General features: G+C 56.6%; 9 protein-coding genes across 11 annotated transcripts; all 9 read left to right on the top strand.

Moving 5' to 3' along the window:
* Positions 1-160: 160 nt before the first annotated feature.
* ABB37_00883 (putative 40S ribosomal protein S16) lies at positions 161-631 on the top strand (the record flags this gene model as incomplete). The annotated part of the gene is made up of 1 exon (XM_015797259.1): positions 161-631. The coding sequence occupies exon 1, from the start codon at positions 182-184 to the stop codon at positions 629-631; it is 450 nt and encodes a 149-aa protein (XP_015665267.1). The 5' UTR covers positions 161-181.
* Positions 632-1,278: 647 nt separating this feature from the next.
* ABB37_00882 (hypothetical protein) lies at positions 1,279-4,154 on the top strand (the record flags this gene model as incomplete). The annotated part of the gene is made up of 1 exon (XM_015797258.1): positions 1,279-4,154. The coding sequence occupies exon 1, from the start codon at positions 1,614-1,616 to the stop codon at positions 4,152-4,154; it is 2,541 nt and encodes an 846-aa protein (XP_015665266.1). The 5' UTR covers positions 1,279-1,613.
* Positions 4,155-5,350: 1,196 nt separating this feature from the next.
* Positions 5,351-8,095, top strand: ABB37_00881 (hypothetical protein; the record flags this gene model as incomplete). Its single annotated transcript, XM_015797257.1, has 1 exon — positions 5,351-8,095. One exon carries the CDS (start codon positions 5,351-5,353, stop codon positions 8,093-8,095), a length of 2,745 nt encoding a protein of 914 aa, XP_015665265.1.
* A 548-nt stretch (positions 8,096-8,643) lies between these two features.
* On the top strand, positions 8,644-9,891 carry ABB37_00880 (putative N-acyl-L-amino acid amidohydrolase; the record flags this gene model as incomplete). The annotated part of the gene is made up of 1 exon (XM_015797256.1): positions 8,644-9,891. The coding sequence occupies exon 1, from the start codon at positions 8,725-8,727 to the stop codon at positions 9,889-9,891; it is 1,167 nt and encodes a 388-aa protein (XP_015665264.1). The 5' UTR covers positions 8,644-8,724.
* Positions 9,892-10,639: 748 nt separating this feature from the next.
* Positions 10,640-14,091, top strand: ABB37_00879 (putative mitochondrial Rna-editing complex protein MP100; the record flags this gene model as incomplete). Its single annotated transcript, XM_015797255.1, has 1 exon — positions 10,640-14,091. Exon 1 carries the CDS (start codon positions 10,936-10,938, stop codon positions 14,089-14,091), a length of 3,156 nt encoding a protein of 1,051 aa, XP_015665263.1. The 5' UTR covers positions 10,640-10,935.
* Positions 14,092-14,589: 498 nt separating this feature from the next.
* On the top strand, positions 14,590-16,155 carry ABB37_00878 (putative mitochondrial hypothetical protein; the record flags this gene model as incomplete). Its single annotated transcript, XM_015797254.1, has 1 exon — positions 14,590-16,155. The coding sequence occupies exon 1, from the start codon at positions 14,908-14,910 to the stop codon at positions 16,153-16,155; it is 1,248 nt and encodes a 415-aa protein (XP_015665262.1). The 5' UTR covers positions 14,590-14,907.
* A 384-nt stretch (positions 16,156-16,539) lies between these two features.
* ABB37_00877 (hypothetical protein) lies at positions 16,540-19,729 on the top strand (the record flags this gene model as incomplete). Its single annotated transcript, XM_015797253.1, has 1 exon — positions 16,540-19,729. The coding sequence occupies exon 1, from the start codon at positions 16,742-16,744 to the stop codon at positions 19,727-19,729; it is 2,988 nt and encodes a 995-aa protein (XP_015665261.1). The 5' UTR covers positions 16,540-16,741.
* Positions 19,730-20,543: 814 nt separating this feature from the next.
* Positions 20,544-21,799, top strand: ABB37_00876 (putative asparagine synthetase a putativeaspartate--ammonia ligase; the record flags this gene model as incomplete). 2 transcript variants are annotated; one of them, XM_015797252.1, is made up of 1 exon in its annotated part: positions 20,544-21,799. In XM_015797252.1, the coding sequence occupies exon 1, from the start codon at positions 20,738-20,740 to the stop codon at positions 21,797-21,799; it is 1,062 nt and encodes a 353-aa protein (XP_015665260.1). In that variant the 5' UTR covers positions 20,544-20,737. The 2 variants fall into 2 exon arrangements, with proteins under 2 accessions (XP_015665260.1, XP_015665259.1); XM_015797251.1 differs by having other exon boundaries at positions 20,608-21,799.
* Positions 21,800-24,569: 2,770 nt separating this feature from the next.
* Positions 24,570-25,209, top strand: ABB37_00875 (putative glutathione peroxidase-like protein; the record flags this gene model as incomplete). 2 transcript variants are annotated; one of them, XM_015797250.1, is made up of 1 exon in its annotated part: positions 24,570-25,209. In XM_015797250.1, exon 1 carries the CDS (start codon positions 24,700-24,702, stop codon positions 25,207-25,209), a length of 510 nt encoding a protein of 169 aa, XP_015665258.1. In that variant the 5' UTR covers positions 24,570-24,699. The 2 variants fall into 2 exon arrangements, with proteins under 2 accessions (XP_015665258.1, XP_015665257.1); XM_015797249.1 differs by having other exon boundaries at positions 24,573-25,209.
* Between the last annotated feature and the right edge of the window lie 557 nt (positions 25,210-25,766).

The following is a 25,766-nucleotide window of genomic DNA, read 5'->3' as shown; positions in this document are numbered from 1 at the left end:
ACGCATTCTTTTCTGAACACACATAAATCTAAATATATTATAAATATGCGTGTGTGTGTGTGTCTCATCCACACAAACAAACACCTTCTTTTTTTCTTCACACGTACACTTCCGTGCTCGTGCACCAACTGAACGCCTTCTCTTGTTCAACAAACGCAAAGATAATTTCACTCGGTTCATTATGCCCGCCGATAAGAACTACGCGCTGAAGCAGGTGCAGACCTTCGGCAAGAAGAAGACGGCCATCGCCGTCGCCACGGTCACCAAGGCTGCCCAGTGCAACATCAAGGTGAACGGCGTGCCGCTGCAGCAGATCCTGCCCGATACGCTGCGCGCGAAGATCATGGAGGCTATCAACGTGGTCGGCTCCAAGTTCTACTCGCGCCTGCGCATTGACGTTACGGTGCGTGGTGGTGGTCAGGTGTCGCAGGCGTACGCCGCGCGCCAGGCGATCGCGAAGGGCCTCGTGGCGTACTTCCAGAAGTACCACAACGAGGTGGAGAAGGCCGCGCTGAAGGACAGGTTCCTCGCCTACGACAAGTTCCTGCTGATCGCCGATCCTCGCCGCTGCGAGCCGAAGAAGTGGGGCCGCCACTCTGCCCGCACGCGCTTCACGAAGTCGTACCGGTAAGTCCATACACCGTCGACGGCGACAGCACCGCAGCGTCGCCCTCGAGTTCGTCCGCCGTCTTGTGTGCTTGACCGTGCTTTGGCTCAGCGCTGAGTGAAAGAGTCATCGCGGCGTAGAACGACACGAGGAAGAAGAGCAGCGAGGCGAAGAAGTCGTGGTGCTCTCTCTTCTCGCGTACTACGCCCGTGTGTTATCCTTCAAAGTACTTTTTTAGTTTCTCGTTTCCATTTATCTTCAAAAAACCCCAAAAACGTTTTTGAAATAGTAGCGTCCGGCGTGCTCACTCTGGTCTTTTCCCCCCGTGCTCTCTTACAGGGACACAACCTCTCTCTCTCCCTCCTTGTATGCGTGACCTATCTGGGGTGATGCAGTAGCCCCCAAACAGACACGCGCCTCACAACAGCAACGTGGGAAGGACCGCGAATGCAAAGTGATGCGAGGAGAGAGTGAGACACCAGAACAGAGAACCGCGTTGAATCCCTTCGTCACGTGCAGCTTTAGGTTGAGCTATTCGATGGCATTTTTGAGAAGTGAAGCAGACTTTTATGTGGCGCTTCAGCGTCGCCGTGACTTCAATGCGGTTCGCACCTCCTCCGCGTTTTCTCTTTTCTCTTCATTCGTTTGGTCGTCGTTTTCTCTTCCACGCAGCCTGCTATTCGCTTAAATTGACGGTCATCGCTCTCACAACGCAGCGGCGCGTAGTAGAGAGCAAAGTTTGGGTATATATATGTAAAACATAAACTTGTTTCCTTTCGCAGGTGTGCCGTTTTGAAGAAAGCGGAGGCCTATCCATACAGTCAGACGCACCCACTCAAACAAACGCATTCACAGAATTAATTTTTCGACTTACTTTGGCGGGAGCCGCTCACAAACTGCTGCTGCTGCTGAAGTGCACTGTGGCAGCTGCCTCTAGATAGACAAAGAAGGAAGAACAGGTACAACACATACATCCTGCACGCCACAAGAACAACAAACGAAGAAGATGCTTCAGGTCGTCTCTATGGGAGAAATTGTGCAGGACCCGGCCTGCTACGCCGTCCTCGCCGGCAAACCCATCGTCTTCCCGGATCACTACACCATCAACCGTGCCGTCTTCGTGTCTCCCACGTCCAACGCCAAGCCCACTCTTCTCTACAAGGACACCTCCACTGGTGACGCGGCGGCCGCGATGGACAAACCGTTCTTTGTGGCTACCGTCACCGTCATCGCCGCCACCGCGGACACGGACGGCGCCACGTTGCATTTCCACATCATCCGCAGCGACAACCCGACGGAGAAGGTGTACAAGGCCACCAAGTCAGCCACCACGGTCTGGCGCGTGGCGCTCGAAGACGCCGCGAGGGATTTTCCAGACCAGAAGGAGCAGCTGCTGGCCACGTGCGATTCGCAGGGTCGCCTGCAGGTCAACGGGGTTCGTTTCTACGGTCTTCACATGAAGGAGGTGCAAGAGGAGCTGATGGCGCTCCCCGGTGGAGCTGCTGCCTTTCAGAACGCCGCCGCGGCGATGGTAGCAGCGAAACAGCAACATCAGCAGCAAACTGGGCATGATCACACCTCGCCCCCGGCCTCGCAGCCCTCGCAGGCGACCACAAAGGCAGCTAAAAAAAAGCTCTCGTCGCCTTCGCCTTCGCGCGTTGTACCGAAGGCAAAGCCAGCTTCTCGCAAACGAACCAGCCGCCCCACCTCCGCCGACATGGCCGCTTCTCCCGCGAGTACCAATGGCGTAACCGTTACATCGGTGGTTGAGGACGTTCCGTCGGTCAGCAACAGTCAACCGCCACCGGTGGTGGCCGTCGTCACGCCGACAAAAACAAAACGACCACGAAAGCCAAAAGCAGACGGTGCTGCCGCTTCGCACGAGCCGAGTGTCACGGTGCGAGAGGCAATCGAGGGTACCGAGGACGTCAGCGGCGCCGCCCTGCCTGCGAAGCGCCGTCGTCCCTCAGTCAAGCAGAACAGTACTATGAACAGCAGCGGTGTAGGCGTTGCCCCAGCTTCCGCGCCGGCGGCGGTCTGCCCAGCTTGTGGGCTGGCCGGCACACCATTCTGCGCCGCCACCGGCAAGCCGCACGATGTACCGCCCTGCCCCGCCTGCGGACTTCACACCGCGTTCTGCCCCGTCTCTGGGCAGCCGCACGCGGGTGCGATGCAGCGCGAAAACCGGCAGCGCGGGGAGGTGCATCTGCCGGGCACATCGCGTAAGCCTCGACGCAAGGCCGCAGCGGGCAAGGCAGGTCCGCCAGCGGCGATCGATGAGAGTGTGGCAGAGGTGACCGTCGTCAGCACTCAGGACGGGAGCGGCAACCTTGCCAGTGGAGACGCCGCAACGCAGCAGAAGCAGCCGCGCAAGAGGCGCGTGCGTACACCCTCTACAGCGGAAGGCAGTGGCGCGGCGGAGGGAGGTGCCGCCGATGCTCTTGCAGTGGCGGCGACCGCACAGGGGGATGCACCGGCCCGCACACGGCGTGGCCGCAAACGTGTGAAGGAAGAAGCAGCAGCAGCGACGGCCGCGGTGGCCTCTGCATCGGGGAATGCAACCGACCCTGCAGGGGGTGCAACTTCCACCGCAGCAGCGACATCAGCGAACGGTGCTGCGGCGATGCCTGCGGCACCTCCTGTCGTCTTAGAAGGTGACCAATCCCTCTTTGAACTCGCCAAGGAATCGATCTACCTTTACCCCCCGCTACGCCCCCCGCTGTCGACGCGGGAGCACCACAAGGCCGCCCTGCTGCTGCAGGAAAGCTGGAAGGCGCAGTACGGCGAGGGCCCGGTGCTGCCGCCGGCGGTGGCGGCCGTGCCGCTGGCGTTTGTGGCCGTGAAGCGCGCCGTCGGCGCTGCGGAGGCACGCGGGGGGAGGGCAACGGCATCGAAAGGGCGTCGACGAGGTCGTGGTGGCGATGATGATGCCGCTCCTACCACAACCGTCAAAGAGGAAGAGGGCAACCACAAGATCAACGACAACGAAAGCGCAAAGGTCAGCAACCCGGACGACGCGAGGGACGCGGCGGCGCAGGAGCCCCCAGCAGAGGGGACGGAGGGTGAAGAGAACAGGACGGCGCGCAGCAGCGCTGTGGGCAGCCCCACCACGGCGTCCACGGCGAGCGCCGCTCTGCCGTCCATGGTGCACCCGCTGGAGGTCATGCAGCTGTCGTCGAGCGCAGCAGGGAAGCGGCTGGTGCGGTTCCTCCTGCAGTACGCCAGCGAGCGGAGTCAGTTCGATCTCCTGCGCAGCAACGCAGCAGCGGTGGCGGCAGCTGGCGGCGGTGCAGAAAAGAAGAAGTCAACAAAAGGGAAAGGCCAGGTGAATGGCGAGGGGGCCGAGGAGGGCTGCGATGCGGTGCCGAAGGCGGACGACGACAACACCGGTGCGGATGTGGAGACTGCTCACACGACGCACGCGGATACGACGATGAAGATGCTGCAGTCAGAGCCTCGGGACGAGGTGGGCGCGTCGGCAGATGAAGAAGTGATGGAGGAAGGTGCTCGGGTGAAGGAGGAAGGCAGCGCGGTGGAGGCACAGTAGAACCTGGCCACGACGCAGGCATCGCTTTTCCTTTTTTGGGGAGGTTTCACCGTTTTCCCGGGTTTTTTGGTTTGGTCTGTTGCGCCGTTGATTGTAGGCGCTGTCGTGCAACAGCATTATAGAATCAGAGGTTACAGACATACACCATAATCGCTTAATGAGGCAAGAGCAGAAGTCTACTCGTACATGTCAACAGAAGGGGAAACGTCGAGCTGCGGCTGCGGTCCCTAAAAAAGAAAGGTGAAAGACAGAGAAAACAAGAATTTTCTCGTTCTACGCAAATGTGCTGCACATCCACGGCACACATACCAAATAAATAACGTTAGTAATAATAACAATAATAATAATAATAATAGCGCAATTTCTGATATGCCAACTTCGACTCATCTACGCATCTTTGATTGTTTTTGTTTGCAAGTTCACGTGTTCGGGTATTTTCTCTACGGTTCTTCTTCCTCATCCCCGTTTATCCACTTTTCTCACTCTTCTATTCTCCTTCTTTGCTTTTATTATTATCATCTACTGAACTTTACGGAAGCCACAGAAACAAGCGAAGCGCCTTACGCTTAGCATTATCGTTCTTTATAGTGCACAAGGTAGACCCCCCCCCCTCCGCCAACGCCAACGCCAACGTCCCAGCAGCTGCTCAAAGGAAGAAGGGCAGAACTTTATCTCCGTTGTTTGCTTCTCTCTTACTTCACCTTTGACGAATCTTTCACGTTTTGTTCTTTTGTTTTCTGATGTTTGTTGTTGTTTGTTCTGCATTCTACTTATCCTTTCCTTCTCGATTTGCTCGCTGTCTTCGCGTGTTTTGAACGCACAGAAGGAAGGCCTAGTTTTTTTTCCTTGGAAAATCAGCGGTTTCGGAGTGAATCAGCAACGGGTGTCATAATCACACAATATAATATATATATCAGAATTCCCACTGTCGATCTCGGGTAACGGATCTATATTCGCAAATACATATATACACATATGCTCCTAAAGCTGTCTCCCTCTCTATGTGTTCTTCTTCCCGCTTTCCCTTCTACACGCTTTCGATCACCTATGCATCTTATGTCGACTGCTTCTGTCTCACATGAACGCTTCTGTTTTTTTTTTAATTCTTCTTTTGCGTGTGCGTTTCAATTAGCGAAACGGTGGTTACCTCGTCAAGCTGCTCAGCTACATTTTTTTTGTTTTTCGTCCTTGTCATCATGGCCTTCCACCTCTCCACTGTTGTGGCGTACATGTGCGGTGTGGAAGTGCCAGAGCTGCAACTTTCTTTCTTTCTTTCCAATGGAGTAGAGCCCCTAACGGGAGAGGCGTCGACGGAGGGGCAGACATCCGCGACGTTGACGGAGAGGAGTACAATGAACATAGCGGATCAACGGAGAGGCGCGACGCCAGCGAGCGGAGGTAAACCGTCGAGGTGCGCGGAGTGGATGTGGCGCGTGCGAGGGGCGTTTGTGACGTCGGTGCGAGCGCAGAAGGACACGATCATTGCGGCTCCACCTCCACCAAAAGCGACCAGGAAGAGAGATAGCGATGCGATGTGCTGGTGCGATACCATTGCTTCGCAGAATCATCACATGTCCTGCGATGCCCTCGCTGAATGTCTGCATCCAAGTGAAACGGTGCCGCTGACGGAAGTGGTGGCTCAGTCGCTGCCCTGTCTCGGCTGCACACCGTTCGTCACGTCCGCGTTGCCGTCTTCCTCCTCTTCCTCCGAAGCGGACGAGCTGCGATGGGGTGTGCCGTGTTGGCCGATGTGCACCATCACCATACCTTCTCAAGAAACAGGAAAAACAGAGAAGACGTTGATGACCGATGAGGACGGCGATGGGGCTGCGCCGGCGAGCTGCGCGGAAGACGAATATTGTTTTCACGAGGTCGGTGACACATCTTCGCACGACGTGGCTGGAAAGGAGGGCATTGCGGCATCACCAACAGTGCTGACCTCGGCGATGACGGAGGCCCAAAACGGCGATGAGCGCTGCGGCGGTGAAGGAGCACCTCGACTGGCGGTGCGTGTGGGCGGGAGTCACGCCGCAACCTTTCGCGATCCGGCCCCCTCGCTGTCTTCGTCGTTGCCCTCATCTGTTCCGCCGCCTCGATCGCTTCTGCTGCCGGACATGGTCTGCCTCCGTCACACGTTGCCCCCGTACTCCTCCACGGCGCCCTCTTCGCTGTCTTCCCGCACGGTAGCTAGCGCCAGCACTAACGATGAACCGACTGTAGAATTGTTGCTCATTGCAGTGGAGTCGCTGCCGGAGCTGTGGGAGACACGTCGCCAAGGACTGCTGCTCTATACGAAGGTCCTCCTCCACCTCTACGCTACGGCAATGGCACGCGCGTCCGCACGCCGTCCATCCAGTGAAGAAGGAGAGGACGGTGCGAGCGCAGGCCGGTCGGCGCTGCCGTCATTACAGTGGCGGTGCGAACTGTGGACGCCGCCGGCGGAGGGCAGGGCTGCCGGGTCATCACAACTACCACCCACATCCACCGCAGCAGCGAACATCGACGGAACTGTTTGCCGCACGGTTGTTCAATCCGGATTGTTCTCCCCGTACACCTCCAGCAGGAGCGGTGTCGCTTCTCCACCTACCTCGCTCGGCGAGGGGTCTGCTACGACTCCTTCTATTCCTGACTCATTAGGTCTGCGCGTCGTGGATCGTGTTGCTCGGCCCTCCAAAGCAGCATGTGTACCGTCGCCGGTGCTGTACCCACGGCTGGGTGATCTAACAGTCCATTTACGCACTTTTTGCCGGTGGTGGGAGGACATGGAGCAGCTTGCACGGCAGCTCACGAGCCCGACCGTGTCGCGTCCCACCGCCGCCATCGACGCTGGCCAGGCGTTATCGGAAACAGCAACGACGGCGTCGGACACGACAACGAAGAACAACCTCTCAGACGAACGTGGCGCAATTGACATGCCGGGCGATGACACAACGTGGGCGCGCAACACTGTCGAGCAGCTTTTGTGGTGGTGGGCTGCGAAATCGGTGCGGCCAGTTGCACGGCGAACTCCGCCACCTTCTTCCTCGTTGTCGTTGTGCCCACCACTACCGCCGCTTCCGTCTGGCGCAGCGCCGCTCTTTGGTGCCGTTGTTGTGCCGACCCACGTGCGCGCCGCCCCTGCTGCCACGATGGAAGAGGCGTGTGGATCTGCATCACCGCCTGCGCTGCCCCTCCCCTCGCTGAACTTGTGCTTCGTCAACCCACGCGGCGCCTATGCCTATCAGTACGATTTGGAAGCGCTGAATGTGTTGTGTCGTGCCGTGCACCTCTTGCACGCTTCGGTGTGCGTCGTTGATGCGGCGCAGAAGGCGGCGTTGATGACATGGATGCGCTGCTTTGTCCGCCCTGTCTCGACCACTAACGCTACTGCTGGTGCAGCTTCGTCCTTGGCAGCTGCTTGTCACGCAGACACCACAAATACCCCGGATGCTGCCGCAGCCTACTTCGAATACTCTTATGATGCGCTTGCGGAGGTCGAGAAGAGCTGCTTGATTTTAGAGGACTACGTGTACGAGCGCCATCGTCGTCTTCTGGCCGACAACGAAAAGGAGGAAGGAGAGGACACGGCAGGGGAGGAAGAGCGGAATGCCACTGTGCAAACGACAGCACAACCTCCATTGTCGTCTTGCGGCATCCTTGGAAAGGCTCGAGCAGGGGCCGTGCCGACGCGTGCGTGGTGTCACGACGCGCGTGTGCTGGCCTGGGCGGACTTCCTCGGACGGCGCCGCCTGGACGTCTTCACCTGTCCTCTCGGGGGCCCTTCACAGCGGAGTCCGGCCACAAAAGTGGCAGCAGCTGCGGCGCCGCCTTTGCTATTGAATGCGGTTCCTCCTTCATTTCTTTCGTACCTGCTGACGCGTATCGCGGACAGCGGGGTGGAGGCGGTGGAGCAGTTGTCGGGCACGATTCTGCAGATGGGGCGTCGACTGAGCGGGGGTTAAAGGATGTGGATGAACGGCGCGTATAGAAGAGAAAGAAGAGACAAGCAGTCAGGAACAATGCTCTATAAATACGTACAAGTGAATTGTATGAAGACTACCATCCTCACCATCAAAAAAAAAAACACGATCCTACAAACGAAGAATTCCGCCTCTGCCGCTTTCATGACGCATGAGGTGTGTTTGTGCTGGGTGAGAAGTGGAAACGCAAGCTTTTCGTGACTCTATCAGCCCTTCACTTTTGTTATTATTATCATTGCCAGAAAGGGAGAGGTGGGGAAGGGTGAGGAAGGGAGAGACGGAAAAGTGTGAGTTCGACCCCTTTGCCTCCTTCCCCCCTCCCCTCTCATCCTGTTTGAAGTGTTTTTGCACATTTATTCACTCCTGCAGATTCGTGCGTAAACTCCTTCGTTTTTTCCCCTTTTTTCCTGTTCTTGTTTCCGCTTCTCTCTTCCCTTGCTGCCATCGACATATATTCCTTTTCGATCGCGTGTGCCGTCGTGGATTCCTCGCGTGACATTCACACCCGCATCGATCGCTTCACCTTTTCAGCCAAGACAGCGACAGCGCATATACATATTCCTCTCTTCTGTGTCTCGCATTTTTTTTTTTAAATCTGTTGCTGTTTGTTGATGTCCGTGATCCAGCGCAAGAACTACGAGGCAGCTGTGGAGCTGCGGCACGAACTCCACACCCACCCCGAGCTCTCCAACGAGGAGGTGTGGACGAAGCAGCGCATTTTGGAATTCGTGCGCGCCCACACGACTCGCATTCAGTTTCATGACCGCGGCACGTGGTTCTACGGCGTGTACCGCGAGTCAACTCGGCAGGGCACTGCGGCGCAGACGCGCGACACGGTGATGTTTCGCGCCGACTTCGACGCATTGCCAATGGACGAAGTGATCGAACTGCCGTGGGCCTCGAAGATCGCCGGCAAGGCGCACAAGTGCGGCCACGACGGTCACTCTGCCACACTCGTGGCCTTCGCGATGGAGGTGGATGAGCGCGGTGCGGACAACGATGTCGTGTTCTTGTGGCAGCCGGCGGAGGAGGTTGGTAACGGTGCGGTGCAGTGCTTGCCGGTGCTGGACGCCGAGCACGTGACACGCGTCTTCGGCTACCACAACATGGCCGGCTTCCCGTACAAGTCGATTGTTGTGCGGGACGGTGTCATTCAATGTGCGTCTGTCGGCATGATCATCAAGCTCACAGGCACCCCTGCGCACGCCAGCCAGCCCGAAACGGGGAAGAACCCGTCCCTGGCGATCGCCACGCTGATCCAGCGCATCCCAGAGCTGACAAAAAACGCGAAGGAGCTGCTGCTGTGCACGGTGGTGCAAGTGAACGTCGGCAACCGCCAGTTTGGCATGTCGGCGTACTACGGAGAGCTGCTTATGACGATCCGTGCGACCTACGAAAACGAGTTGGAGGAGCTGAAGAGGAACTTGGTGCAACTGGCGACGGTGGAGGCGGCAAAGACGGGGCTGAAGTGCGAATTCGAGTACAGCGACGCCTTCCCCGAGACGCGCAACACGAAGGCCTGCGTTGACCACGTCCGCGCCGTCGCCAAGGCGCAGGGCCGTCTTGTACACGAGATGAATGCGCCTCTCCGTCCCTCCGAAGACTTTGGCCACTACGGCAAGCTGCGCCCGGCGTGTTACTTCTTCATTGGAAACGGCGAGAGCTACCCGCCCATTCACACTCCGTCGTACGACTTCCGCGACGAGGTGATTGAGGTTGGCGTGCGCATGTTCAAAGGATTGGCGGGTGTACACGACACACCACCCGCTTCTCTGTAATGAGAAGACATGCATGCCTGTGTGCAAGCGGCTTCTGCATCACCCTCTGGTTCAGTCTCTGGCTCTGCGAACTACACGGATACCTATCTATTTTTATAGTAAAGAGGAATGCCGTGATCTGCCCTCCGTCACGGTGTCATCTTTCCACTGCTATCGATTCTTTTTCTCTTCTTGCGAAACTTTGATTTGCTATTAACGGAAGTAGAACGAAATAAAACTGTCACACAGACACACACACTCAGAGACACATGAACGCACTTTCCGCTGCCTGTGCGTGTTAAAGAGCTCTATGCATTCGTTGCCTCTATTATTGTGCCTTCCGCCTTTTCTGGTTGTCTGGTGGTGGTGGTGGTGATGAGGGAGAGCCGGTGAAAAAATAATTTGTGCGTGACTTACACAATACACTTAGCCTTGCCAAGGGTTAGTTCAACTTTCTGTAGACTGTTTACAACGAATAATTCCCATGTGCATTTATTGTAGAACCTATTCTGGAGAAGCGAACGGCCCGCACACGCCCCTCCCCCCCCCTCCCCACGCCCTCGCAGCGAAGCTAGGAAAGTGGAAGTGGGACAGCAGAGTCATCTTTTTTTAAACGCCACTTGGAAAGAAAAAAAAAAGACAGCTGTTTCGTACCGGTCACGTAGTGCGCGTTGCCCATCTCTAACAAAACCTTCCTTTAGTTTTCCCTCCTCGTCCCCTCGTCCCTTCCTCCCCCCCCCCACACACACATACACACACTGAAAAACAAGAAGGGAAAAGGATTGAGACAGAATTGTGTTTTGCGTTCAAGTTTGGGTCGGTAGAAGGATCTTCTTTGGTTGTTGGCTGCCTTTGTCGAGAACCCCCCTAAAGCAAGGAGGAGCAGCTGACGGCGCTTTCATAAGAACTCCGCTGGCCAAGACGGAGCTCACGGAAGTCACAGGCGTGAAACACGCATCTTCACATAAATTACTTCTTCGTTTTTTTTTATTCTGTTTAATTTTGTTTTATGTTCTCTTTCATCGCTAGATCGGACGAGAGCGAATTCGAAATCTACTTTCATTCATGCCAGGACTTCTGCGTGCATCGTCGCGCTGCCTTGCCTCCTACCGCGATGGGAGGCGTCTCCTCGACGCGTATCAGCTCCTCATCACAAAGAAGCCCGTCGAGTACGACTACGTCGCCGTCGATATCAACTCCTTCTTTGGCGGAGCGCAGCGTCTCGCGAAGAATGTGGCGCCCGAAACGCGCCGGAACCGCGAAGTTGCGCGACACGTTGTGCACGCAATCCAGCAGCTGCTGCGCCGCATTGTGTGCAAACACTCGCTGCTGCTGGCGCTGGACGGGGCTGGCACCGCTGCCACCGTGTACAACTTTCGTCACAGTCCCCTCACCCGCCGGCAGGACACGCGGCGGCTGCGGCTGCCGGGCATGTCGATGACACGCACCGTCGAAGAACGCGTGGTGAAGGGGATGCCGTTTTCCCGCGGCCTCGTCCCCCGCGAGGTTGTCGTTGCCGGCACGAACGTGGCGGGCAGCGTGGAGCGGAAGGTGACGGCGTGGGCGCTCGACCTGGCCTGCCGCGACGGCACTCAGCAGCACACCACGCGCTCGCTCTGCGTGATCGGGTCTGGTACGCTGTGGCACACGATGCTGGGCCTGACCCCGTACTTTCAGGGCACCCACATCATGCACGGCTCGACCGACCTGCGACACTTAACGCTGAGCGACACGCTGACGTGGCTGCACCTGAGCGCGGCGGTGCAGAGCGGTGACACGTACGCCGTGACGACCGGCCGCATCGACGCGCTATTACTGACGTTGTTGTGCAACGGGTACGAGGTAACGGAGCTGCCGGCGCTGCCCGGGGCAAACTTTGTAGTATTGATGGACGCCTATCACCGTCGACGTTGCGCGGACAGCTCGACGAACGCGGCCGCCGCCTCGTCCCCCGCAGCGACCGGCACTACCCCTCATGCACACCTCAATGGGGCATCCCCGACTTCCCCGTCGTTTCAGCTGTTCCGTGAGATGCCCCACAACGTCTTGGAGGTGGACCTACTCGCCCTCTACCTTCTCTTTCTCCCCGAGAATGAAGTCGCGACCGCGGTGGCGGAGCTGACGAGTGACGTTGCTGCTGCTGCTGCTCCGTCCTCTCAGCCTACGCCGCCAGCAGCGACCTCGCGCGAACCGCCCAGGGACGCCTCTTATCTTTTCTTTGAGAGCTTCCTCTCCCACGTGCTCAGCACACATTACCTCCTCTGCTACGGCGAGACGACGGCCGACGCGTTGCGGGTGCCTTTTTACCTTACGAACTTCACCGATTCCTATACAACCACCACCTTTAACAGGGAAGACAGAGTTGTAGAGGGAGGGAAAAGCGAAGTCACTGGCGATACTACAGCTAGAAAACCTCGACACGTCGACGCAGACATAAATAGAAAAACAGAAGTCACGTTGTCCGTGAAGATGTGGGTCGAGTTTCTAAAGAAGTGTGTTCTTGATGGCAGGCGCTACCACGTGGTGAACTGCATTCCTCCTCCTTCTTCTTCTGCGGAGACACCGGCACCGGCATCGCGCACACCGACGATGACGATGACGGAGACAGAACTAACAGCGTCCGTGACCTCCCCTAACTCACGACAGCCCACGGAAGTCGCCTCAACGGAGGCGATCAGCACCACTGCCGCGCCGCCCGCCTCGTCGCCGTCGTTTTACCCCTTCTGGACTGTCCATCAGCCGTGGACAGCCGCCGAGTACACCCTCCTCTGCCAGACCCTCCCCAATCAAGTAGAGTCGCTGCTGAAGGAGTACCTCCCGAGCGTTGCGCACACGATCCAGGCCGAGTTTGTCCGCTACCTCACCTCCCAAAGTCTCAGCGTCGACGAGGCACGTCGTGCGGTGCAGCGTCTGTTTGCCCACGCCAACGTCGACGCGCCGCATCCGTCGCTGTGCCTCAGTCCATCCTATTACTGGGCACACAACGAGAAGTCGCGCATGTGGAGCATGCGCTACGTCGACCTCGGTGTGCAGGCGAGAAGATCGGACATCCGCCACGCGCGGAGTCTCCTTTCCGGTATGAATATGAGCCAGCAGCAGTCCGAAGAGGGCGCGATCATCTTTGACGCTGAGGCGCAGGCGTGGGCGCTACAGCCCACGTTCCCCCTTCCCACACACGACACCGCGACGGTATCCACAAAAGTTGACTTGGAGAAGGAGGGGGAGGGAGGAAAGAAAAAAGGCAGCTTCACCGCCGTGCTCCCCGCCGGTGCGGCACCGACGCTGAAGGTGCTGACGTGGAACGTGATGTTCGACCGGTACAGCAACCAGCCCACGCCACTCGGCATGCCGGGCATCGACTGGTGCTCTCCGAAGCGCTACCCCGTTTTGGCGAAGATCATCGCGGACGAAAACGCAGACGTGGTCGGGATGCAGGAGGTGGAGCTGGCGTTTGCGGAGTACCTGGCCGCGCAGCCGTGGTGCCGTGAGCGGTACATCATGTCTTGCCGTCCTCGCAGCCCCATATTGGACCCCTGGGGGGTGCTGCTGCTCGTCCGACGAGGCGAGGACGCGTGGCCGGTGCAACAGCTGATGCATTTGAATGTGCCGGCGTGGTCCGGCCACGTTTCGCTGATGCCCGTCGTAACGCTGGACTTGTCGAGCAAAGGGAGGCGACGCGACGGCGGCGACGCACGCCTGTCCACGTCGTCCGCCGCGGCCCGCACGTCGCGCCAGGTGAGTGTGTGTGCGATGCATCTGCTCGCCCCGTACCTGAAGGCACACGAAACGGCGAGAACGGGGCAGGATCAGGCCTTGCGGCACTGCCTGACCCGCCAACTGCACGGCGACACAATTGTGATGGGGGACTTCAACGACTGGCCGAGCAACGAATTCATCATGCCGGCCGAGACGCGCTACGTCGAGTGCTGGCCGATGGTGCGTCCGGGCGACTACGGCAAGACGATGGATGAGTCGAACACCTTTTGTAAGCTGAAGATCGAGGAGATTTTCTTTGGGCGCTCGGACAAGCTTTTCTTGCGTACCGGCGGCGGTTCGAGCAACGCGCCTCCGCTGCTGAAGCCGGCGGAGGCCCACCTGGTTGGCACGCGCAGCGTGAATGCGGAGAACGGCAACCAAGACGCTCCGGCGTACCTTTTCCCTTCGGATCATTACGGTGTAAGCATGACCTTTCAGGTGCTGCAACTCGGTTCGCAAGCGTAAGAACTCTGTGTGCCGGATGACAGTGCTTCTTGCTGTTGATGCTGCTCGCCGGATCAACGCGTACGATACGAGTGTCCGCTGCAGGCGTCACACAATGAAAACCAAGAAGGACATATATATGTACTGGAGTAATAGTAATTAGATGGTGAAGACTCGCTGCTAACAAGCTTCTCTGGCCTCTTCGCTACATCAGCTATCCGGCAGAGAGGGAAATGTGCTGTGCAAAGTGGAAGGGAAAGCGGTGAACTTGACAGTAGGCTCGCAGACGTTGATGCCGCTCAGTTCTCCTCTGATGGTCACAAGCGTCCTGCTGAATCAGTCGGTACGACCCCCCCCTCCCCCACACACACACACACGCAGATAAGAATAACAATAATAACGCAAACGTGCAGTACATCGTCCTTCTCCTTTCTTTTTCCCCTTTTCTCTATTCTCTCTTTTCCGCTTGTCTGCTGTCCATCAACTGTGTGCCGTCTTTTCGCTCTTCGACGTCGGGTAGTTTTTGCGAGGTTTTCAGGTGGCGCGAAAGGAGATACGCAGAGTACACACGTGTGTCTGTCTGTCTGTGTGCGTCTGTCTGTGTGTGTGTGTGTCAATTCGCAACCTTCTGTTTTCTTCAAACATATTTCGCTCATTGTAGCTGCCCACCTCCACGCACACATCGACATACAGTATTCTGCTTTTAATCGTCAAATCCGCGTTCCGTACAACATTTCAAGGCCTTCTTTTGCCGTCTCCCTCGTTCTTTGTTTGCGAGTGCAGTGGGAGTCTTATCGAAAAACAAACAAGCTAACAGCAAAAAAAAACAGTAAAAGAATGCTTCGTAGTTCACTCCCAGCGCTGCGGGCGGTCGCACTGACCGCGCCGCACTTCTCCTCGGTTATCACAACGGAGCAGTGCCGCGTCACATCCTCTGTTGCTCTTCGCGTCCATCGCAGCTCCTGCAGCGTCGCTCCGCTGTGGATGAGTGCTCGCTTCTACGCCGCCGTCACGGCGTGCCTCCACGCGCCGAAGCCGCATGACGTCGTCGGCGAGGCGGAGAAGAAGGCGGCGGAGCCACACGACGAGGCGGCCTTCGACTTCCACTTCGACCCCATGGCCGGTGTGCGCCACGACGCGGCGGTGGAAACAGCGAAGAAGCACGTCGACCACGTCATCGAGGAGCTCGCCCCGCCCAACGCCCCGCTTGAGGTACTGGCGAAGATACGCACCTACCTTGTGCAGCACCCCGTCGACTCCCTGATCTTGCTTGGGGAGGTGCAAATCACCCACATTGAGAACCCCGACACGGGTATCGAGGACCGCGTGCACCTTAGTCCGATGAAGACGAAGGACGCCCTCGAGCAGGCGCAGCTTCGAAAGATGAACCTCGTGCAGATGGGGGCACGCGGCAACGAGCTGGCCTACTGCCGCATCCGCCGTGAGCGACCGTGGATTCTGAAGCTGGTGCAGGCGGAGATGGTGCAGGCGGCGGGCGCGATGGGCGATCCGGCATCCATCACCGCGCCGTCCACCGCCACTCCACTCGCTGAGGGCGAGACGCCCACACCGGCATCGTCGCAGCAGCAGCAACAGCAGTCGCAGTACTTGGGGAAGACAAAGGCGCTGATTGATCACCAGTTCCGCGACGCGGTCGACACGCACTTCATCAGCTGGCGCAGCAAGAAGGTTGTGCAGGACATCCGCAAAGGTCACGTGGTGAAGCTTACGATCAAAGACTTCCAGAGCCCCGAGGGGGCCATTCACAAGCTGCGCGAGATGAGCAACGCGATGAAGACGTACGCCGAGACGGAGCACGTGTTCCACCACTTCACGAACATCGTGGCCAACGACCACGAGGCGAGTGTGACCTTTTCACCGCCGACGGCGAATAAGTCCGGCACCATCGCGAAGAGTGTGCGGCACCCAACGGAGAAGGATTGGGCGAGTGCGCTGACAAGGATGGAGGACGCGTGTCGGAAGGCGGGACGTATTGGAACGTACATGAAATCTGGCAGGCTGAAGATGCGCAACATAGGTGCCTCCACGTACCGCGTAGACAAGTACGGGCGTCGGGTGAGTTGAGGTTATGGAGGAAGGGAGAAGGAGAGGGTGGCGACGTCGAGGTAGGTTGATGAGAGCACAGTTTTTTCCCCTTTTCACGGATGAGGGGCGTGTGCTCTCTAAATACATGTAGCTTTAAAAAATATATCCATTTTTGCTGTCTGTTGATATATCGAAGCCTTAATAATACGGAAGTCAGGCGCAGCGAGCGCTCATCGGTAGCTTTCTGTGGCGTCCGAGATGCGATTGAGGTGCTGTCGAGGCAGCCATCGACGCCCGCCCACGATTTCGTTTCGGTGCGCTCTACCACCAGTGCGGGTCCGTGCCTTCTCTCTCACTCACTGTCCCGTCATCTCTCTTCCTAACGCCCCGTCTCTTTGGACCGCTTCCCCACCTTCGTCCACAGCAGCAGTTCTAATCAAAACAAAAGGGCTTTACTGACACGCACATACACACCCAAAGCAAAACTGTCGAGAAAGAGGAAAGTTTCCTTGGGCCGTCAACGCAAGTCTCCCCAGTCAACGTGAAGGGCGGCGCAGCGGCGAAGGAGCATTCATTATTTTTTTAAATATTTTTACTGTGTGCTTGGCTATAGACGGCGCCGAACATGACGTCGCCTATCACAAAGGACGCCTCAGCAGCGCAGAAGCCGCCGGCGCCGGTTGTTCGCCGAGGCCGCGGCACCTTCAAGCATCAACTACACACTGAAGAGCTCGAGCGGCAGAGCGCGGCTGCCGACGGACGTGCAGAAGAAGCCAGCACCATCATCACCGCGGCGACCACGACGGTCGTGCTGCCCTCCTCCTCGCTCGGGCCCAAAGCAACGCGACCCGTCACTGAGGAGGAAGAACTCGTAGCCCAGTATGCACACCTCAAAAAAGGCAAGGATATTCCCCTCGATGCCGTCCCTGTCATGCCGGCGGCCGGCGCCAGCAGTATCTTGGCTCCCGCCAGTGACACCAAAACAACTCGGGAGCGGATGATTGCGGCGGCCATCGCGGCAGCCGAAGCCCGCGCCAACGCCCCGCGCACGCAGTTCGGCCTCTTCGAGAACAACACCAACGACACGGCGCGGCAGCTGCTCTTCCGTAACGAGAAGCGTCGCCGCTACTGCGTTATTATTGGCGACCTGCAGAGCCAAACACGTCAGGTGACGCTGAAGCTGTTCGGCCACAAAGGGGAGAAGCCGTTCAAGCTGCAGAATAAACTCATCCGTTTGGTGAACTTGTCGATCGGGAAGCCGCGCCGTGGCACCGCGCAAGACCTCGCCGCGCGTGCGGAGCGAGAAGCGGAAGAAGAAGAGGAGGAGGCAGGGGAAGAGACGCGGAAGGAGGACGAAGACGAAGACGTTGTGTTGGACGCGGCGGCCCCAGACGGTACACCGGCGCTGGAGGAGATGCAGGAGAGCGGTGGGATGCAAGCGAGTGCCGCAACAGACACAATGGCGACCGCCACCGTGGCGGAGGAGTCGATGCGGCAGCGGGTCCTGCAGCGCGAAACGCACGCCGCCGCAGGCTTCGATGTTGACGAGGCAGTGCAGGACCCCCATCTCGCCGTCGCGCGTGATGAAGCGATGGAGAAAGTGCGGCTGGCTGCTGACACGGCCGCCGCTGCCGCAGATGCAGTACCGCTGCCGGAGAGCGACAGCGACACTTCAGCCGAAGAGGCCGAGCCGCCAAGCACCGCAGCGGCGGCGTCGATGACTGCCGCTGCTCTCCCTGCCGCTCCCCCACCGGTGTTACCCGCATATGTGCCGAAGAGCGACGCCGCTTCCTCTGCGACGCACGCCGATCCTGCGTCTACCGGCGTTACCGCCGCAGCCCCGCTACCACCCCAGGCCATCAACACGAAAAAGGTGCGCATCGCACACCACCTCCCGAAAGGGGCGGCCGAGGTGGAAGGCGAGAACGTGGACCACTATTTGGACGAGGACGAGGTGGTGCCACTCACGGTGCAGCAGGCCGGGACATCGACAAGCGTCATGTATGAGAACAGCATCGCGAACAGCCCGGTGCTGACGGCGCGACGCTTCTCCGCCCTGCACGACTACTTCCTGCGCGAGTTTCGCCTCCTCCTCAACCTGGAAGACGTACGCACGCAGAACGTGTCGGTGAAGATCAACCTCGGCGCCGCGTACTGCTGTCTCGCCCGGCAAGGCTCGTACTCCACCCCGCTCAAGCACGCCACGTTTGGTGAATTTGTGGAGCGCATGAACACCGAGTCGATGCAGCTTTACTTTATTCGCGACTGCCCTGCCTGCGTGTCGCGTGCGGTCGACATGGAGAGCGGCTCCCTCAACTTCCCAGCCAGCACGACCACCGTCAAGATCAACTTCTTCTCCAACGAGCGGCAGAGCCGCTCCATCGCACGCGCGGTATGGGACAGCGACGAGGACCAGTTCCGTTTGCTGGATGTCGAGAACATCGGCGTCACCTTTAACTGGTCGGTCTTCTCGTTGGATGAGACCTTCGTGCGGCGGAAGCGCGAGCTAATGGGGGAGGCGGCAGCGGCAGCAGCAACAACAATGGGCGGCGACAGCAACAGCAGCTTCGGCCCGAGCGCGGTGGGGCCTCCGTCAGCGAACGCAAGTTACCGAACGGCAGCAGCGAAGGTGCCGCCGCCGCCGGTTTATCGCTCCCCCGCTGCCGGGGCCGCCGCGCGAGCTCGCATCGGACCAGCCCCGGTGGGCATTGGCATGGACCTCGCGGCACCGGTACACCGCAACGACGACGACGACTCGGGTGCCCTGGCAGCCGCAGGGAGACCCGCTTCTGTCAGCAACGGAGGGGGTGTCGAGCACGCAACGGCAGCGACGGCACCGGCAGACTCGGATGCTCCGTCCCTCCACATGTCCTCCACCGCTGCGGCTGTGGCTGAGGATGACGACGACGAGGATGACTTGGCACGCAACAAGACCGTGGCCTACCCATTCGAGGTTGAATTTCGCGCCTTCCGGCGGTGGAAGCAGCAGGGCGACAACCCGGCCGCTCCGCTCGCCAAGGCCATTCTCGAGGAGCTCTCGCTGGCCGAGCACAACTATCTCAGCCACGGCTCCAGTGTTGCGTACGAGAGAATGGATCTCACGAACGTGTGCGAGGTGGACTACGCCGCGGACGACTTGAACGTGGAAAGCATCGTGGTGGAGCACACCTCGCGTGTGAAGCCGGAGGGGACGGATCTGTTTGTGGACAACACCACCTCTCTGTACATTGAGAACTTCGCCGCAGCACGTCAGCTGAAGGATAAGGTGCGCGCCTACGGTCCAGTGAAGACGGCCGCGATGCAGAACCCGAATAACAACAATAAAATGCACGCGATTTGCGCGGAGCGGCGTGCCGAGGGCCACGGCGGCAGCCGCGACGGTCTTCGCCTGACGCCGGAGGAGATGCGGGAGGTGCTGATGCCGATTTCAAAGCTGACCTTCTTCCGCTCGCGCGGCTCCACGATTCATTGGAAGCTGCGGCCGAATTGCAGTTTGGAGGAGAACATCGCCCCGATGACGGAGGCGCTGTCCTTCCTGCAGCAGGTGTTGCACACGGCGAACGATATTGAGCGGACGTCTGCGCGGGGTGGGGCGGCGCCCAACGCGCTGTAGTGTGTCTTCTTCCTCTTTTTCTTCTGGAATTGCTATTGTGCCGTTTTTCTTTACTATTATTCTTGTTATTGAGCGCTTTGTATGCGTGGTTCGTTGCGAGGAAAGGCTGCGTTGCTGCTGGGGACGGAAGATCTCGACTTTTCTTTCTTCATGTAGCTTTCTTTCTTGCTGTTGTTGTTTGTGTGCTTGTTGGTGGAGGTGTGCCCTCGCCAATGTCACCCACCTCGGTTTTGACGTTCTCTCTCCCGCGCTACATCTTCTTTTCTTTCATCGAACAACTGAGATGAAACGCTAAACTGGCCTAACATATATATGTGTGTGTGTGTCATACTGCAGTTAATAAATCGAAAAGAAAGAAAGGTACGCATCCTTTTTGTTGTTGTTGTGTATATTTGTTTTCGCTTTCGAAGTAAGAAAACAATGGTGCATCCGTCGCTGTCCTGATACTAGCAATTATTATTATTACTGATGCCCGTCTTCGAAAAATGTCTCTTCTCCTCTTCTGAGCCTCGCCTCCTCAATGAGGCGTGAAGCAAGAGGAGAAGAAGTTGCGTGTGCGGCTTGGGGGTTTGCCTTCTCTACCGCTGAAAGGAAAAAAAGAAAAAGAAAGAAGTTACACGCAACAGGAGGACACCTGCATGAGCGGCTTCTTTAACACCTTGCCGTAAACCAACTCCCACTTTACCTGAACTTGTGTCTTTCCCTCCTCTTTGTCGCTGACCTGTCTTTTTTTTCTTTCTGTATTCCTGGTGTTGCTCGATGTACATCTCTTAACTGTTATTATTATTATTATTATTATTATTATTATTATTGGGGTGTTTCGCACCGCGGCATCATACGGGTCTTCTCTGATCTCCAACATTCACAACCGAGCCGCAGTTACTTCACTCGTCCTCGTAAGATTCTTCTCTCTTATACGTAAAAGCTCCTCACGTTCTTCGTATTGCTAAAACCCACACATCGTTTATCTTCCCCTCTCCCTCTACCTCTTTCTCCGACCTCCTCACCATGTCCTCCGATCCCCAGGCGTACATCGAGCTGCAGAAGCGCATCGTGACGGTCAAGTCGATCTTCACGGAGGAGCTGTGCAGCGCCATGAATTTGATTCAGGTGGAGTGCCCAATGCTCGCCCGCGTCGGCGACGGCACGCAGGACAACCTTTCCGGTTTTGAGAAGGCTGTCCAGGTGCGCGTGAAGGACATCCCGGAGGCGAACTATGAGGTCGTCCACTCCCTCGCCAAGTGGAAGCGCAAGACCCTCGGCGACCACAAGTTTACCGTCGGCACCGGCATCGTCACGAACATGCGCGCCCTGCGTGTGGAGGACACGCTGGACAACATCCACTCCATCTACGTCGACCAGTGGGACTGGGAGCGGGTCATGCGGCCGGAGGAACGCACGTTTGACTTCTTGCACGAGGTCGTGAGCACCATCTACAGTGCCCTCCGCAGGACGGAGCAGCGCGTTTGCGAGGCCTTCCCGGACATCACCCCTATCCTGCCGGAGAATATCACCTTCCTGCACTCGGAGCAACTGCTGAAGGAGTTCCCCGACCTCGACCCGAAATCGCGCGAGCGCGAGGCAGTGCGCCGCTTCGGTGCCGTCTTTCTGATCGGCATCGGCGGTAAGCTGAGCCACGGCGACCGCCACGACGCCCGCGCGCCGGACTACGACGACTGGTCCTCGCCCTGCTCCGCCGACTCCTCCAAGATTGGCTTCCCCCCCGCGAGCGGCGAGAAGCCCTCCGTGGATGCCATCATGTCCCTCGAGGGTTTGAATGGCGACATCCTCGTCTTCAACCCGGTGCTTCAAGACGTGCTCGAGCTCAGCAGCATGGGCATCCGCGTTGACCCCGAAACGCTGCGGCGCCAGCTGGAGATCACGGGTGACAACGACCGCCTGCGCTACCCGTGGCATCAGCGCCTGTTGAACGGCGAGCTGCCGCAAACCATCGGTGGCGGCATCGGCCAGAGTCGCACGACGATGTTTATGCTGCGCAAGACGCACATTGGCGAGGTCCAGGCGAGCGTGTGGCCTGTGGAGACCGCGAAGCAGTTCCCAGTCCTGTAAAGCTCGAGGGAGGAGGTCGACGGCAGTTCAGCCTGAAAGTGATCAGATTGCTGCTTCTCACTCAGCTGGGGGAGAGTAAGAAATAAGGAAAAAAGAATTGCATGAAGCAATAGATGAAGAGTATTGGGAGAGGTGGAGAAGCTGCACCCAGCTGGTGCACGCGAGACGGCGGACAAGCAGCCGCGCCGAAGAGGGACGGTCAGAGCAGGAAGGACAGAAAATGAAAAAATGGGAGCGAGGCGTCAGTGAGTGGAGCGGAGAGAAAGAAAAATGGTCTAATTCGCAATTGGACTGACACACACGCTCACACATGCACTTCCTTTTACTAATCGCCTGTACCAATTGCACAGCTTCTTCGTTTGCTTCTATGTACGTGCTAGCAACGTGCGGAAGCGGAGCCAAAAAGAAAAAGATAAAAGCACAAATATATTTTGCTCCTTATTTACTCATATCTTTTTTTTTTCCAGGGGAGAAGTTAACGTGCGTGACTTCGTAGACGTCGCGAGTCCTCGTTTTCTTCTTCCTTTGTGGATACATTCGTTGCTTTTTTTTTCAAGTGTTCTTCCAGCGAGTCTGCGTCTGCTCGACCGTTCCGTCTTATTTCGGCCGACTTCGCCAAGGTTGCACGGGGAAGCCTTCCCCTATCTGTACCACTTTTTCCAGTGTATTTGCTGATGAACAGTCACTCAGGCTCTGCTGCTGTTTGTCGTTGTCGATGTTGTGTGTGTGTGTGTGTGTGTGTGTGCTTTGACCAAGGTAAAACGATGCCGTTTAGCAACTTTCAACTCGTGTGTTTTTACTTCTTGTTCTCCGTTGTTTTGCTGTATCGCAAGAGGCGAATTATCGCTATTTGTGTTGGGCTTCGTTAATGTTATGCACCGACAGCGGCTAAGTGGTTTTTCATTTTTCTTTTTCGTTCTTTCGGATGACACCGGCCCCGCTTCTGCTTTTGCCATCACGGGGTGTTCGTCAAGCACACGACGCAGAGCACGAGCCGCAACGCTCTTTCTGTGGATTTCGTTCCTTGTTCATCTCGTTTTCTGCCGCGTAATACTTTTCGTTGCTTTCCTCCTCCTCCTCTTTGTTGTCTTTTTTTTTTTGGCTCGCATGGTGATGGCACGTCTGCGCCTCTGCTCTTCCCGTTGCTGCCGTGCGATAACCCGCTTTCTGTCTTCCTCTCTTCCTCTCTTTCTCTCTGTTTTTTTTTTTCCTTTCATGTTTACGAGAGCAGACGTCACCAAAAAGACCGGAAAGGGGGAAGAGAAAAGAACCAGATGAAGATGAATCGAAAGGTCTGACGATCACGCTCGGTGTGGAAGCGAGAACAGAGTTGCGGTGCAAGAAAAAAGAGTTAATGCGCCTGTTGGCGTTTCGTCTCTTCTTTAACGCAGATTGTCACATCGAGAGACAGAACCGGCAGAAGGAGAAGGAAAGGAAGCCAGTCGAAGCTTCTGTATTATTCATTAATTCCGCCTAACGCTTTTTACTTTTGTTTTTTCTCTCTCAATACATAATACAATATAATTAACGTGTTGTATCATTTTAACTTTTTTGTTTTCTTCTCCACTGTTTGCCAGCGAGGTATTGTACGTTATCCTATACTGCCGCAGCGCGTGTTAGGCGTTGACTTTGCGTGGTAGACAACAGGTAACGGAGTCTGACACATAAAGGAGGGCGGGAGGGGGGGAGGGGGAGGGCACCCAAAGGGCATTGATTGGCGCTTGTTGTAGAGCGACACTTTTGTGCTCTTTGCGTGTTTCTCTTCCAGTTCCCTTCACCCCCCCCCCCTCCTTCTCTCTCTAGCCGAGCGCACTCGCCACGAAAACAAAGAGGTGATGAGAGATGCTCAATCGGGTTGTCAGCGCAGCGTGGCCGTTTTGTTTTGTTGTGAATGTTTGTTACGTCTTACCTCTCGAACTAATTCGCTTTGTTTCTTTTATTTATTTATTTCAAATGATGTTGATGACGGTGATGGCGGCGGCACGAGCTGACTTTGCGATGTTGCCAGTTTGGTGCGATGCAGCAGAAGTTGACAACCAAAACGCACACATCAAAATACGATCTTAATAACACGCTGCCTCGGCGTTGACGCGATCGCTTTCTTTCACTTTCTCTTTCGTAAAACTCGAAAAGAAAAAGGAGGAAACACAAAGCAGGTGATGGCGGGGGAAACGAGGACCTGGTGTGCGTTGATGTGTGTGTCTATCGGTTCTGTCGTCATAACCAGCAGAACGCCCACACACGCACATGTGGAGAACAGTGCCCTGCCTACCCGAGAGAAGATGATGGAAAATAAAATGAACAGTAGCGACTGAAGAAATATGGAAAATGTAGATGGAGCGTGGAAGCATAATTAATCGTCGTAATAATACCCAAGAATATCTTCCTTTAAAACTCTTTTTAAGAAAAAACGAGCCTCGTCTGACATGCGTGAGGGTTCGACAACTACGAAGCACAAACCTCGACATGCGGCACAAACATGGATATCTATTCTTCTTCCTCCCCTCGCTGAACCGTAATTTGAGGTAATGGCGTACGTGCACACCCACCGTTCTTTTCGGTGTACAGCTTGCTGCTCCTCGGCATCGCAGTCGCTGTTGGACGCTGTGGGCTCTGCACGCGTCGATGAGGGAGACCAAACGGGACAGGAGGACGCTTAATGCTCGTCTGAGGTTTCATGCTAAATCGATCGGTTTCCACTTTCTCCAACTCTCTTTCCTCCGGTACGGCGCGCCTTTCTGTTTTCTGTTTTCTCTTTCTTTTATTTCGAGCAGTGAACAAAACTCAAAGACATTTTTCCCGCTATCGTGCTTCCTTCTCAATTTCTCTTTTTTTTGCATTCCTTTCAGCATTGCTGCGCTCACGATCATCGCGCTTTTCAGAAAAAGAAAACAAACATCATGTCTTCCATCTACGACTTTAAGGTGAACGACGCGGAGCACAAGCCGTACGACCTCACGCAACACAAGGGCCACCCCCTGCTGATCTACAACGTGGCCAGCCAGTGCGGCTACACGAAAGGCGGGTACGAGACGGCCACCGCGCTCTACAACAAGTACAAGGACCGCGGCTTCACGGTGCTTGCGTTTCCGTGCAACCAGTTCAATGGGCAGGAGCCCGGCACGGAGGCAGAGGTGAAGGAGTTCGCGTGCACCCGCTTCAAGGCTGACTTCCCGATAATGGAGAAGATCGACGTGAACGGCGACAAGGAGCACCCACTGTACCACTACCTGAAGCACGCACAGAAGGGTCTCCTCGGTAGCACGTCCGTGAAGTGGAACTTTACGGCGTTCTTGGTGGACAAGGAGGGCCACGCCGTGCACCGCTTCTCGCCCGGCGCGAAGACGGAGGAAATCGAGAAGAAACTGCTGCCCCTGTTCGACGATGCGGGCGCGAACACCGACAACTAAGAGTTGCGGACCTTTATTACTCCACTATTATTATTCTACTATTATTTATTTATTCTGTTGCGTTCCCTCTCCTCCTGTGAACAAACACGAAACAGTTTGTGTTGTTTGCGCTAGCGAAAGGGGGAGACTTTTCTTTCCCTTTGCTAGATGTCCTCGCACTTCTTTCGCTCAGCAACGCGGTGCAGCTGACCGCCCTTTTACATCTTCTTTTCGCACATTTGCGCTTATTTTCACGGACAATATATTTTCTTATATACACGCCTTCTCCTCCTTGCCAGCTTCATGGATCATTATGCGGTGGGGTATTTTCCATTTATGTTCGTTTTTTATTATTTCTCTCTCCCGGTGCTTCTCGCTATACCTATTTAGCGTTTTATTGCTACCCGTTCTCCTGGCCGCACCTGTCGCATTCCACGAACTGAAGGCAAACATACCACTACATCCGGTTCTTCCAAACATGAGTTCTCACATATATAAATGTATCTGCGTGTGAGTGGGTATCCGAGTGTATCAATAATTGCCGGCATCTGCGTGTTGTGGCTGCAGAGGAACACTTG

Source organism: Leptomonas pyrrhocoris (assembly GCF_001293395.1).
Source record: "Leptomonas pyrrhocoris isolate H10 chromosome Unknown, whole genome shotgun sequence".
Taxonomy (NCBI): domain Eukaryota; phylum Euglenozoa; class Kinetoplastea; order Trypanosomatida; family Trypanosomatidae; genus Leptomonas; species Leptomonas pyrrhocoris.
Note: the sequence above shows the minus strand (reverse complement) of the source record. Positions and strands in the feature narration are given on the sequence as shown.